Source organism: Pleurodeles waltl, chromosome 10 (assembly GCF_031143425.1).
Source record: "Pleurodeles waltl isolate 20211129_DDA chromosome 10, aPleWal1.hap1.20221129, whole genome shotgun sequence".
Classification (NCBI taxonomy): Eukaryota; Metazoa; Chordata; class Amphibia; order Caudata; family Salamandridae; genus Pleurodeles; species Pleurodeles waltl.
This window is the reverse complement of record NC_090449.1, coordinates 28,818,972-28,834,041: the sequence shown is the minus strand read 5'-3', so window position 1 is coordinate 28,834,041 and position 15,070 is coordinate 28,818,972. Positions and strand designations below refer to the sequence as shown.

General features: G+C 43.5%; 1 protein-coding gene across 2 annotated transcripts in view; it reads left to right on the top strand.

Moving 5' to 3' along the window:
* The window catches only part of LOC138260967 (rho guanine nucleotide exchange factor 3-like), a 197,999-nt gene extending 184,565 nt beyond the window's left edge, over nt 1-13,434 (top strand). For both annotated transcript variants that reach the window (XM_069209525.1, XM_069209526.1), the window contains one exon: nt 10,787-13,434. In XM_069209525.1, the coding sequence (XP_069065626.1) occupies nt 10,787-11,016 (230 nt within the window). In that variant the 3' untranslated portion in view covers nt 11,017-13,434. The remainder of the gene's footprint in view (nt 1-10,786) is intronic.
* Nucleotides 13,435-15,070: the final 1,636 nt, after the last annotated feature.

Sequence of the window (15,070 nt, the reverse complement as noted above, 5' to 3'; positions counted from 1 at the left end):
GGGGGGAGGTTACTGAATTTTTCTCCACAAGTGGGACGTCATAACAACAGACTCTTGGGTTACCAGCATTGTGAGAAAAGGCTATACCCTACCATTTCTGGAGTTTCCGCCCCCCATCCCGCCCGCCCATCTTATTGCTCAGAAGAACACCTCCTGTTGCTAGAACAGAAGGTTCAAGTCCTCCTTTTAAAGGGCGCGGTGGAGTTGGTTCCAGAGTAGGAAAGGGGTCAAGGTTGTTACTCGAGATACTTCCCGATTCCCAAAAAGGGTGGTCGGTTGAGGCCAATCCTGGACCTGAGGATCTTGAATTGGTTTCTCAAACAGGAAAAGTTCAAGATGCGGACTCTAGCTCAGGTGCTTTTGGCGCTGAACAATGGAGATTGGATGGTGTCTGTCGACTTGCAGGATGCTTACTTTCATATCCCGATACTCAAGTCGCACAGGAAGTATCTCCGGTTTGTGGTGGGGTCGCAGCACTATCAGTTTGCGGTCCTCCCATTTGGTCTTACTTCAGCACCTCGAGTCTTCACGAAGGTGATGTTGGTGGTTGCAGCGGAGCTCAGAAGGAAGGAGATAGCAGTATTTCCTTATCTGGACGACTGGTTGATCAAAGCCAAGTCTCCGGAGCTCGTGTTGCATCACCTACAGTCGACAACCCAGTTGTTGTTCGACCTGGGTTTTTCGGTGAACGTGCCCAAATACCTAGAGCCCTCTCAGCGCCTCCTGTTCATAGGGGCAGTACTGGATACAACATTGAATCAAGCCTTTCCTCCGCCTCAGCGGATTCAGGACATTCAGGCGTTGGTTCCAATGTTTCGAATTGGAGCGGTTATTCCGGTCCTCAAGGTCCTACGTCTGCTCGGTCTGTTTGCTTCTTGCATACTGTTGGTCACGCATGCTCGCTGGGACATGAGGACTCTTCAGTGGTGCCTCCGAAGGCAGTGGTCTCAACACAAAGGAGATCTCGAAGGTCCGGTAAGGATCTACAGAGATGCTGCCACGGATTTGAAATGGTGGATTGCGGACGGCAATCTTTCCAGAGGAAGGCCGTTCTCGCAAGCTCCACCTGTGGCCACAGTAATAACTGATGCTTCCACTCTAGGGTGGGGAGCTCATCTGGGGGACCTGGAGATCAAAGGTCTTTGGTCTCTAGTAGAACAGATGTTTCATATAAATCTGTTGGAGTTACGGGCTGTACGTCTGGCTCTCAAGGCCTTCCTCCCATCCCTTCGCGGTCCGTCGGTTCAGGTCCTGACGGACAATACTACCGCGATGTGGTATATAAACAAGCAGGGAGGGGTAGGGTCGTACCTTCTCTGCAGAGAAGCTCTTCGGCTATGGTCCTGGGCAACGGACCATCAGATTTGCTTGGTAGCAAATCATCTGGCCGGAGTCTTGAACGTACGTGCGGACAGTCTCAGTCGCCATTTCTCGGCCGATCACGAGTGGCGTCTCCATCCGGATCAAGTCCGTATAATCTTCCAGATGTGGGGGTTTCCTCGGATAGATCTGTTTGCCACTCGGGAGAACTTGCACTGCCCGTTATTCTGCAGCCTCCAGTATCCGGGACAAGGAGCATTGGGGGGACGCGTTTCAGATGACCTGACGCGAGCAGTTGCTTTACGCGTTTCCTCCCATACCCTTGATTCCTCGAGTATTGAGGAAAATTCGCCAAGACCGGGCCCAAGTCATCTTAATAGCTCCGGATTGGCCGAGGAGGGTATGGTACACGGACCTTCTCCAACTCTCACTATGCCCTCCGCTCTGTCTCCCTCTCAGGGCAGACCTCTCGCAGGGGCAGGTTTTACACCCCCACCTCCAGAGCCTGCACCTTTATGCCTGGAGATTGAACGGGGCAACCTGAGTTCCTTCTCTCTCCCGCCTGATGTAGTGGATATTATCTTAGCGGCCAGGCGACACTCCACTAAATCCATCTACGCTAATAGGTGGTCTAAATTTGTGGTTTGGTGTGGAGAAAGGCAGATTGATCCCTTACGTGCTCACTTGTCAGATATTTTATCTTTTGCATTGTCTCTGGCACAGAGGGGTTGTGCAGTGGCTACGGTTAAGGGATACTTGTCTGCCCTGTCAGCCTTTCTTTGTCTTCCAGACCAGCCTTCTTTATTCAAATCTCCTATAGTACTTCGATTCTTGAAAGGTCTTATTAATAAATTCCCTCCTACTCCTTTCATTATACCTCAGTGGGATTTAAACTTGGTTCTAACTTTCCTTATGGGGTCCCCTTTTGAGCATATGCATTCTTGCCCCATGAGATTATTGGTCCTGAAGACAGTTTTTCTGGTTGCAATTACTTCTGCAAGGAGAGTGAGTGAGTTGCAAGCTCTATCTGTAAAACCCCCTTTATACATCTTTTTATGGGGATAAGGTGGTGTTGAGGACCAAGGCTGCTTTCCTACCGAAGGTTGTTTCACCCTTTCATATGGCCCAGACAATAACTCTTTCCACATTTTATCCTCCGCCTCATCATTCAAAGGAAGAAGAGAGACTTTACCGCTTAGATCCAAGGAGGGTACTAAGCTTTTATATGGATAGAACAAAGGATTTCAGGCTGGAGGATCAGCTCTTCATCTGGTACGTGGGAAAGAGGAGAGTAAAGGCAGTCCACAAGAGAACACTCTCCAGGTGGGTTGTTCTTTGCATTAAAATGTGTTACTCTTTAGCAAAGAAAGAACCCCCTGATGGTATAAGAGCTCATTCCACCAGAGCTAAGTTGGCCTCTTCGGCCTTGGCTAGGGGTGTTCCTGTGGTTGACATCTGCAAGGCCGCAACTTGGTCGTCCCTTCATACTTTTGCGAAGCATTACTGCTTGGACTCTGAGGTCAGAAGGGAGGCCCATTTTGCACGGTCGGTGCTGCAGGATTTCTTGGTTTGACCATTCAGGCACCCACCACCGAGTGCGGTACTGCTTTGGGACTCTATTCATTAGGTGAGGAATCCACAGGTAGTTGTATCCATCAGAAGAACGAGTTACTTACCTTCGGTAACGACTTTTCTGGTGGATACATTAGCTACCTGGGGATTCCTCACGGTCCTACCCGCCTCCTCGTTGCCTGTCTGGTCTAACCAAGTAATTCTTGAGTGTGCTCCTCTTGGTTTTGAGGACTTGTATATATTCTGTATATATATGTTCATATGTATATATATTGCTCATATATTTATTTACTTGTTTAAAAAAAAAAAAAAATGAAGAATTAAGTTCTTAGAATGATGTATTTATTTGGAATATCATTAAATATTGCTATTTGTTCTTTTATCTCAATGGCCTATTATTCTCAGGCAGGTAAAAAAAATATTGGTACTGACGTCGGCACGTCGGCGAGGACCTCTTATTGCCTGTATGACGTCAGACGGCGTCGCGTGGGCAATTGTGACGTCCTCGTCGACGTGCAGAAGCTACGAAGAAGATTTCCGTTGAATTCTGGCGCAATGGGAGTATTCATTAGGTGAGGAATCCACAGGTAGCTAATGTATCCACCAGAAAAGTCGTTACCGAAGGTAAGTAACTCGTTCTTCTATCTGCTCTCAAATGGAAACTGCACTTTAAGGATATTTAAAGGGAGCCCACATGTTAACCTATGAGAGATATAGGCCTTGCAACAGGGAAAACCAAATTTGGAAGTATTTCACTCTTAGGACATGTAAAACACACAAGTACATGTCCTACCTTTAACATACACTGCACCCTGCCCAAGGGGCTACCTAGGGCCTACCTTAGGGGTGCCTTACATGTACAAAAAGGGAAGGTTTGGGCCTGGCAAATGGGTACACTTGCCAAGTCGAATTGGCAGGTTAAAAGTACACTCACTCTCTCACTCTGCCAGTGGCAAGTCTGAGCCATGTTTACAGGGCTACTTGCGTGGGTGGGACAATCAGTGCTGCAGGCCAACTAGTAGCATATGATTTACCGGCCCTAGGCACCTCTAGTGCACTTTAGTAGGGATGGAATAGTAAATTATGGAAAAGCCAGTTACACATACAATTTCACCTATGGAGCACTTGCACTTTAGCATTGGTCAAAAGTGCCCAAAGCAAGAAAAACAGAGTCCAGCACACAGCATCAACATGGGAAGTAGAGGGAAAAAGTTAGGGGAGACCACACCAAGGATGCCAGGTCTAACACTGATAACAGTTCAGTTGATCAGATAAGTGGTGAAGATGTCAATGCAGATGTTGATATCCATATATCTCAAAATGATGGAAACAACAATGATTGCAGTCCTTGGTGATGAAAGGTTCCGAGTGAGATGGTTTTGTGTCTCCTGAAATAAGTCCTGTACTGAAGCCAAAAGATTTCCTTCCCAATTACACTGACAGACTTTATACTGTAATTTGCCATTTTCTTCAGGCAAATTTAGTTTGGCAGGGTCCACTTCACAAAAAAAAAATGGTTTTCAAAATAGTTTCCCAGAAGGGGCATGAACGTTTATTAGGACACTGCTGATTCTAGATTATTTACGCTAAGATGTTCAACTGACAATGAAAAACCCAGTGACCGTTTTGGCAAACAATCATTAAATTGTTAAGAAGTACAAAAGCATTTCACCAGCAGGATGTTTAACCAGACGGAAGCAGACTCTGTGTCAGCTGCCATATTGAAGGAGGGCCACAAACCCCGCTCCATCCTGCACAGCTCTGCTGGGCAAAGGGGGCAGGAAATGGGATTCCATTGGCAAAAGAGCCAATCTACGAGCTGCAGGCTCTATTAATAATTGCCAACGTGTCGACAGTTTTGCCTAGCTAAGACTGCCCGTCGCACGTGGCTCCAATTTTAGGTCGGAGAAAAGTAAAGAAATGTGTGAAAAATTGAGTTAGTGAATGATCACGTTGCAGTAACAAACTCCCTTTGACAGGAAAAAAAAAGTTTTCTGGCCTCAATAGATCCAGAGAACATCTGTTTCAACATAATAAGTGATGCCAGCCATAGGAAGTACCTGCACATCGCAGTAGATAGTCTTCATTATAAACTAGCACCAAGAATGTTCAAGTATGTGTAGCCTATAGGTAGCCGGCTGATTACGATGCCTCGGCATGGCACTATACCAGTACGTAGACAATCGGGTGATCAAGCCTCGGCCTTATTGTCAGGCATGCAAAGCCTCCTAGAAGACAGTGTCACACCTTGCTGCATTAATACTTGCACTACATCTAAACAAATCAATCTGACCCAATCAAACACTATGGGTTTCCTGCCAGCAAACATTGTGAAAGAATAGATGAAGGTTTTTCCCTTGCAAGAAAGAAATCTGGAACTTAAGCAAATACCTCTTTTGTAGAAGTAAAGAACATAGTGTTAAAAAAACTCAAACTAAACATATTATAACGATGTATGTCATCATGCATTCTCTTGAACCTACAATGTCACCAAAACATGAGACCAATTCAAGAACAACTAAATGTTCTCAGAAGGAGGACTATGGGACTTCAAACCAACATAACAAAAACTAAAATATTTGCCAAGTTGGTGTCTTGCAAATAACAGCATGTTAGCTGAGCAGCTGCTTGACTCACTCATACTCTCAAGTGTTCTTGACAGGAGATCCCTCTCAGGATGGGGGGAGGGCATGCATTTGTAAGGCATGCATGTAGTCAAAGGTGGTGTTGATTGAAATCTAAACTTCACATCAATCTATTAGAGGTCTGAGTGGTTAAATTAACCCTCATAGCTTTCCATAACATTGCAAAAAAAAAAAAAAAAACGTTGATTCAGACATCACAGCAATGTTACATTTGCAAGTAAGGTGGCACACAATCAGTTACCATCATCACTGGAACCCCAGAAGCTCTGGTTTTGGTCCATAGAATATGCAAAATATATGCCTGGATGGACAATGTCTGTGTAAACGGTCTCGGCCTCAAATGACAGATACTCCTAATTGGGTATGAAACAGCAGGCAGTTAGATCTCCTCTTTGACCAATAGAGGACTGAGGTTTGGGACATGTTTCTAACTCTTGCAGATGTCGGTAGTTTGCAAGCTGATGCTTTTATCCAGGATCCAAAAGGAAACTTTCTCAGTCGATTGGATGAGCACATTCATAAATGTGTTTCCCTCAAATTCCTCTAGTGGTCAGAGTTATCTGCAAAGTAAGACCAAAATCCATGCAAAGTAATATTAAAGCTCCAGTAGGGCCAGAGCAACACTGGTTCTCAGAACTTTGGAAAATGGCTGTCAAGACTCTGTTGCAGTTCAAACAACCCTCTTGTCCTCCTTCCTTACAGCTTGGTTCCTCAAGAGTTAGAATTTGGCATACTGGATAGACCAAATGAGAGTCGTAAAATTTTACAGGCAGAGAGAACACGTTCCACTTTGAGATCCTATGGAACTAAATGGAAAAGTTTTTGCAATGGGGCTCTTTCCAGAGATCTAGATCCAATAAACATATCTCCTTACCAGTATTTACCCTTTTTCTTCTGGCAAATCAGGACATTATTGTTCAGTCAGAGTACATTTAGCAGCTGTCCCACACTATTTAGGAAGACCAGATCAGCCTTCACTTTTCTCTACAAACATCAAGAGTTTATGAAAGATCTGTTTAGATCTTTCCCTCCAGTTGCTAAAATTCCACCTTCCCTGCAATTAAATACAGTTCAGAGAGCATTGAAGTCTATGTTGAGCCTATCAACAGATCAGCATTTATCTTGTAATACAGCTTTTGTATTGGCTTTAAGGTCGCCCGATGAATTTGTGAGGTTCATGTTCTATCTACTGAGAACCATATTTATGTTTATACAAAAGTAAAGAAATCAACATAGATTAATCACAAAGGTTCCATCTTCATTTCGTATGAATCCACAGATTGTGCTTGCAACCTTTTTTCCGAATCGCACAACGAATGCGGGAAAGGTATTGTATTCCTGAGATGTCAAGAGATGCTTGATATTTTATTTTGAGCGGACTGAACATTTTCCCAAAACTGAGCAGCATTTTGTAACCTGTGGACTTGTAAATCAAAGGAAGTACCTTCACGATACATGGCTTTAAAAATTGATTATTGTATGTATTATATTAGCTCATAGGACAATGAACAGACCTATCGGTGACAGTCCAAGCCCATGCTACAAGAGTAATGGCATCCACATCAGCTCTAATATTGTCAAATTAGGAACATATGTGATGCTGCTACAAGCAAGTTAGCACACATATTTGCTAAACATTACTGCACTGGGATGAAGTCTAAGGTGGAAACGGCAGTGGCACAAGCAGTGTTGCGGAATCTCTTTGCATAATGTGAGCCTCTATTTCCACCTTCCTGGATGTGTTGAAGCAAAAACATTTTTTTATTTTTTTTACTGAATTGTGTTCTCTATTCAAGCAAAAGTATAACTTGCACTGCTGAGTTACACAGTTTGTGACTTCACATAATACAGTGCTGATGGCATCTAAACTCTTTAGTGGTGCAAGTTATATTTACGTATAACTGACTTTCATTTTTTTTTGTTTTAAAACAGAAGTTTTTAAATTATTACAGTATCTATATATAACTTCACTTTGACCTTTGTTTTTCAGTGAATGTGTAGAAAGTTGGATGAATTGCCATGGCCATAAGCCGACAAGCTTAGAAATATCGAGCAGTTTGAGCCCCATGTGGGGAGTAGACACGGATGGCTATCCCTCTAATTTGGCCAGCTTTTGGGTAGTTTATTTTACAAAGTTGTTGTGCAAGGTGCACTGCTGTTGAACATTTATTACAGGGAGTTTTCAGCCTGATGACGGGGAACTTTTCGTGCACATCAATCTATGAAAGATACCACTGCTGAGGAACTGGGGTAACAGAAAAGTAACTATTTTCTTGGGCAATAGAATATCTGAGAAACTTTTGTTAAAACAATTTGTGAGTTGTCACTTAAAATGTTAAGCACGTCTCAAACGATTACATTTTTCATGGGTTTAAATTAATAATTAATGTTCCAAAGTTTACCATAATTAATATGCATATGTACTTAAACGTAAAAATGGTCAAATACCTTTGTGACTTTAAAAGAGATGTATGTTATTCTTCATGGTTTTACTGTTCTGCTGAATGGAAGTGCCCTCAAGTTTACAGGTAGACAGAATATGAGATGTAAAAATCTTTAAACAAAACATGTCTGCAGCACATCCCGGCCATGGTGCAACTCTGGCACTTCTGCGTTAAAAACCAACTTGACATGTGGTGCATGATGTGACTTTCATGCATAACCCTAAAACAGCTCGCCAGTATATCTCGGATTGTGCGAACAGTTGTCTTTCACAATTCAGTCACCAGCAAAAGGCCATCCATGAGCAGCTGGGCGACCTGTTACATGCAACGCACATAACAGTGGAGCCCCAAACTGACACACCGGCTAGCCATTGTGAGGTTGTTGCTGTAAATAGACTCCTCTGCAATAAGGTCGACCCCGAACCCTGCTCTATATTTTTTTGTTAGGATGTGAGTTTTCGCAAATGGTTGGTTGGAATTTGATTAGTAAGTGCAGTTAAAGACAGCATCAACTAACATCTCCTTTGGATAACCTGTTCAGTCTTCTGCTCTGTTTAGAAACCTATGAGTTTTATGTGTTTCATTCCGCAAACCTCGCCTGGTCACTGTAAATGTACCCACTCTGGAACCTTGCAGTGGAAGGGTGAAAATCCATGTGTCTCCGAAAATGCTTCACCAACAGTAAAATCTGAGACATTAAGCAAACGAGACAGAATTCTGAGAATTTGTGGGCGGTAAATGTTTTACATACTTGTTTATTAAGCTCATTTTGACAAGAAACCCTTTACATAGCAACAAAGAAGGTGCAGGAAAAACGAAGTAGTTTGGGAGGGGTACAGCCAGGAGGAAATCAGACATAATTAATAGGAACTATTACAAATTACGATTGAAAGGCATGAGGTGAAAAATGCAAGGAAGATTAGTGAATCCACACATTTCTAAGCAAGCCTTGGCATTGACTGCCCCAAGCTGTTCCCCTTGCCATCCTTTCTTATCCACCTGTGACATTTAGATGTAGATTCAGTGAGGAGGAGTCTTCAAGCCAGATGTAAATGCTGGCAGAACATATAGCATCTATTTCACAGGGATTCACACGTCCGTGTAGGTGGTGCATTAGGTAGAATGATTGGAGCGTTGGAGAAGCTCACGCCTCTATAGACCTGGTAAATAAGTGTTCGAAAGCAGAGTGAAGGGCCCGAGATGAGATTTCAGTGTAAGCTGCTTAGAACAGCTGGGGTAGGTGGGAGACTTGCCCTAGATTGAGTTAGATGAGCAGGTTGTTGAGGTTGCTGCTTAGCAGAGAGCCAGCTGACATGGAGATGGCATTGAGATGTGTGGAAGTGGCCTGGGAGACTAAAATGGGAACTGATAGCAAAGTTTCAGGGTGGAAGAAAGTGGGATGACATAGTGGTAGTGTCAGAGGCCAGTAACGAGGCGGTTGGTCATCATTAGGGTGTTATTGAGTGATTTAGTAGTGTGAAAAGGTGGATTTGGCAAATGTTTTGTTCTGGATACCTGCCCACCGTTGTGGTGGTGGAGGTAAGGCTATAGTACATGTTGCTGAGAAAGTTAGATCTCAGACTTCGGCTTGCAAGTAATGCAGGATTTAGTCTGGTGGAAAAAGATTGGAATTGGCCAGTGATGCTCAGGATGTCTATACTGGGAAGTGAATTCCTGTTTAGGGGTGGAAAAAGGGATTAGTCTTGAATTAAAATTGGGGAAATACTAGGTTCCATGTGAGCACTCTGCATGGTAGGGGAAGAACCAGTTAATTGTAGCTTCCATACCGCTGAACAGTAAAAGAGGCAGCTAGCAAGGTTAGGGGATCTTCCATAGTGCCAAATCCAGGGCTACTGAAGGATGAAGGAGAATGAAGATGGAAGAAGGGTGATGGGTGGGGAACCTGGAAGTGATGAAGTTGGAAACATGGATTAAACCTGTCTCAGTGGAGTGGGGTCAACAGGGATTTAGGAGGGTGCTGGGATTAGAAACTGGTTGAAGTCACATACACCTAGCAATTGAGTATTTCTGAGACAAAGGGAAGTAAAGAAAATGAGCATAAAGGTGACAAGTCAGCTGTAATTTTTAAAACTATGGGAAACATAATGGACGACTTACAGGAGGATGGTAAGATCAGTTGTGAAGAAGTAATTAATTAGCTGAGAGCGGCAGGATATAATCCAACAAGAGCGATAGATAATGCTTTAACACTTTGAGGGCAGAGATCCAAAGGGTGTACAGGAAGGGTTGGCTACCCATACGGCTTGTAAAAAGGCCTGTAGGTGAAATGAGGCAAGGAAGACATAATGAAGGTAGAGCAGGGAGAAGATGAGACATGAATAAGACCCTACAACTTCCAGACTTTCGTGTATCCCACAACACTCCACAAAAAGTGTACTATGGAATAACCAGCCATTGACTGACAAAAATGAAGTGCATGATCTAGGGCATACGTTTATATGGGTAGATAGCAGTCACTATCATGGATACCCGGACCTGTACAAATTTAGAAAGGACAGTTTAGTCTTTTCACAAGCAGATCTTGCAGTCATCTCGCACTTGAATGTTGTCATAATATGCCACACTGATCGTTGTAGTCCTGCTGAAAAGCCTGCTTGAACCACCACAAAGTCTCCCACCCCATGCCTCAAGATAGTGCATGTTGCCCTTCTGGAAATTCCGTAGAACATATGAATTGGTTTATTCATAAACTTTCTTGTATAGATTTGGCAATACTGAATTGATGTTCATATAGAAATAGGACATATTGGGTCTCAACAGCATTCTGCCCTTTTTCTTCTGTAGCTAAGAACTTCTTCCGGGTCAGCTTCCGAGATCGAACACGGGGCCAGTCGCACACACTGCAGGCCAATGACTCCTTCAACAAACAACAGTGGATATCCTGCCTCCGCCACGCCATCATTGGGTACCGAGACCGAAGCTTTAGTGAGTCGGAAGGGTCGCTGTTGGATATGACAGACCTTAGCCTCCAGACCAGTAACAAAGCCTCGGACATTGAGATGGATGACGACTAGCATTCTGCTGGAGTGGAGGTGAAGCATTCTCTTGCACTGATGGCTCTTGGTGGGGTTAGACCGCCAAATTCAAGGACCAGCCTTTGTTGAAATGCCAACGTTAAACTCATAATTCCTCCGCTTACTGACTGATAAAGAACTGTTCGAATCACCTTTATTTATGTTCTTCAAGTTGCCTGCATTACAAGGGACCTTCTTTAATATTGATGTTATTTTTTTAACCACTTCAATAGCTTCCAAATGCATGTGCTCTGCCACCTCTTGGGTCTTGGCAGGCCTTTGAACTTCTGAACTTTTAGAAAGATGGGACAATTTCAGGGGTAAAGTGGAAGCGCATGACACTGTGTGGTAGTCTCAACGGATTGCACATTTGAAAATTTGGTGGTTACTAGCTCGAGAACCAACTTTATCTTTCTGGTTAGACATTGGTTTGTTTCCAGGCATACTGGTTATCAGTAGAGGCAGAATAACGGGGATGTCACAAATGTGCAGCAATCCTTCTGTGTTGCGTACTTCTGTCCATGCATCAATGTCATTCTAAGCGCTGGGATTGCCACCATCCGTGACCTTACAAGTGCCACTGGCTGGTTCACTTGTTCTTTTTGCACATGTTTTTGTTGCCAGCACTTGTACCTCTGACAGAGATTTTTTTTGCAGACAGAAGCCTAATTTGTTGGCCCCATGACAGTTTTCTAGGAGGACAAATGGAAAGTGTTTGCAAGGTGGAGGGGGTGGAGCTTCCGTTACCTGTGAGTTTCATTTGGACACAGCTCCTGGAGTTTGGTTGCTGGTGATCCTGCTCATCACTGTTATATGGGGGTTTCATTCGGTTATGTTCCATTGATTTATAGACTGTTTCGTCTGTCAGCTACATTGCTTTTATTTTTTTTATATGTTGGCTATATCTGTTTTCCTATTAATGTTAATGAACTTGAATGGACTAGCGTACTCTAAATGTTTGTGTTATCTTTGTAGAGAATATACAGGTAATACTAGTCAATCTTAGGATTCTTCCTCTTTCTAAAGTGTGGCTGTGCTACAACATTGAAACCATGTCACTGAGGAACGTGGCTACCAGGTACCACAGCAGCAGATTATTGGTCTGAGTGAAAGAACAGTTTGTGAAATACCTGGATTGTTAAGACTGGAGATTGCAAAATTGATGTTTTGCTAAATTGTGTCCTAGCGCAACATTGTTGGACTGGACATATTTTCTGCTTCTTTCTCCCACGTGGTTTCCATACATGGGTACGTATAAACGGGATGCAATTTACAGAAGTGAGGTTTCGTCCGGGCTATGATGTTGATGTATAGATTTTGAGGTATACCCTGTAGGTGCCCGCTCGGTCTTCTCTCACTCATACATGCTTATCCCTGTGTACCTGTGCAAGAAAAAACAAAAAAACTGCAGAATGAGTCTAGTATCTTTTGTGAAAGAGCGCATTGATCATTTTCGTGGAACCTCCACCCGTGTGACATCTTATGCTCACACCTCCAACAAAAAAGGGACTTTTTGTGAATTGGCTGCAGCATTCTGCAGTCCGACTTGTACATCAGTGAGGGCCTCCTACTACTCACATTTATTTTCCTCGACACCCCCCACATACACAAACAATGGTGTTACCCCCCACTTCCATGTGAGTGACTGCACCTTACCAGTGCTGACATTTTTATATCCAGATCATTTACTTGCCAGGGTCGAAGTGGTGTCTTGTCCCACACAGCAGAGTGGCTGTGTTTTTTTTGTTTCTATAATGTTGCAAGTGCCTCAGACTATGAAAGTCCACATAGATGCTAAAGGATTTCCCCCAAGCATTGGAGAAGCCGCATGTCCATGATTTGTAATAGCTTAACACTCGGCAAGTCACAGTGATGTGGAATTGGGGTTGCCCATAATGACTCTAAGATGGCCGCCTCAGTGTCCTTTGTCAAGAGCTTCAGCTTTCATCTGTACTGGAATGGGGGAGGGTAAATATTGTTTGGGTTGAAGAGAAGAAATTCTAGAGTGACAAACCACATTTAGCTTCTACCTTAAGGAATCTTGCCACAATTGTTTCTTGAAGCACCTGTTAACCCCAGAACTCAGTGTGACTGGTGTTTTGTGCCGAAGAGTTTTGTGTACTGGCGTTTTCTCTCAGCATCCCAGCCTTGTGTTTTGGCATAAATTGATTCAGGTATGATTATGCCTGTTAACATGAGTGCAAGAATCTGGTAAGCCGACCTGGAATCTTCTAAAATGTATTGGTGTTGTTTTCCTACCAAATAGAAAGGGTGGTTAATTTCTCCTGAATATCGTGGGTGCCGGAATGGCAGGCAGATCATTGCGCCGTTTGAATATTGTTTTTTAACACTGTGATTTTTGACATTTCCTTTAAGGTTTGCACATTGTGAAAAAATAAATATGTTGGATTTATTTTATGTAACTCTTCTTTTTCCTAAAAATGTGTCAGTAAGTGCAACAAACATCGAAACAAGTTCTCATTAGTTGTGTATTACACCTACCATTCTCTTATAAGATTCTGTCTCATACCCATAAAGAACAGACTATATCTGGATACGTGGTTAAAAATATATATATATTTGAACAGTACATTTTGCTGTTTCACCACTTTCAAAAAGGAACATCTTTAAGCATTCCAGAAGGGTATTCGCCTAACCATCATGCATTGCTGTGTCAGTCTTTCGGTTTGTTTTTCCAGGGCTATTTTATTGATGACACTCCATTTTTCGGGGGGGGGGGGGGACTATTATCATTTGTTGTCTTTTGACAACCCCACTATTTTCCACCAGTATTTTGTTGCGATTGGCACCTTTATCCTTTGTAGTTCGCCTAGCTCTTGACCTCGTCTATTCCTTCAGCTACACTGTCCACTTTTATTTTTTGTCAAATATCTGTGGGGGTGTTTTTTTGTGGGGGCAGGGACAACAGAATGCCCCAGGTCGAGAGGTTTAATGTTGGAGCGTTTATTGAGGGTTTCAGGGACTTCTCAATTGACTTGGAAGTACTCATCAGAATCAAGATCCATCTCAACCTCAAGGGCCTCAGAATCCAGCTTTGGGTTTCCCTTGTCCCTTTCAAAGTTGAAAGGACATATCCTGACAAGTAATAAAAGGGTGCACACCTAGGGGCACATATAAGATAGTTATTCAGATGGATACTTCTAACCGCAGATTTCTAACCTCTAGAATATCCCGAAGCGCCAGACTCGATCTGGAAAGCTTTCATAGCAGTGCTCTTGCATGCTGGCAGTAGCATTGCTATGGAAAGTGTGGCTCCACAGTGACTGTTTCACCCTGGAAGTGATGGAACAGAGATGCATATAAGCACCACCCCTGGGCACGGATATCAATTCCTTTATTTCTGCACCTTCAAAAAGTTATCAGGAGTTCTGCTACCCTTTTGCCTTCTTGGTTTGACGAGATTTGTACTCCGTAATTATCTTACCAGTGCGCATGGGAGAATTATGTACCCTGCTAAAACTACAGGATTTAATTCTTTCTAGCACTGTCAAAAACACACGTCTGTGACAGACCTGAACAGTGTATGCCTTTGGTGTTTGGGCTCGGGACAACTTCAAGCTGTTATGTGAGGAATGTGCCCTCTTGAATCTGAAGGCAATGTGAAGCAAACTAAACGTTTTCAAACATTAGTAGAATCAGTGCAAGCTCCATTCCTGGTTGAAGTTTACAAGGCAGGCCCAAGGTCGTTCCTGTGACAAATCATCATTTCTGGTCAAAGTTTTTGTGCAAGTCAAAACCGAAGCAAGGGAGAAAACACAAAAAAATTAAGGGGGACTCGTCCCCATCCTGCCACCTGCAGAGAAGTCGTAAGGGCATCAACATGCCAATCAGTCTCACTTTCTGCCCCCCAGGGAGCCGATTCCACAATTGGTCCTGATGCACCCCGGGTCATCAGTGACATTGCAATAAATGAAGGCTGGTAGAAAAGCCATGCAGCGCATCTTTGGTGCTCTTCTAGTTTCCCATGGCGTGTCTTCTGACCCCAAGGATTGAGGGGGCCTCCAGTCGGGTTACTGTTGACGGATCTGTCCTT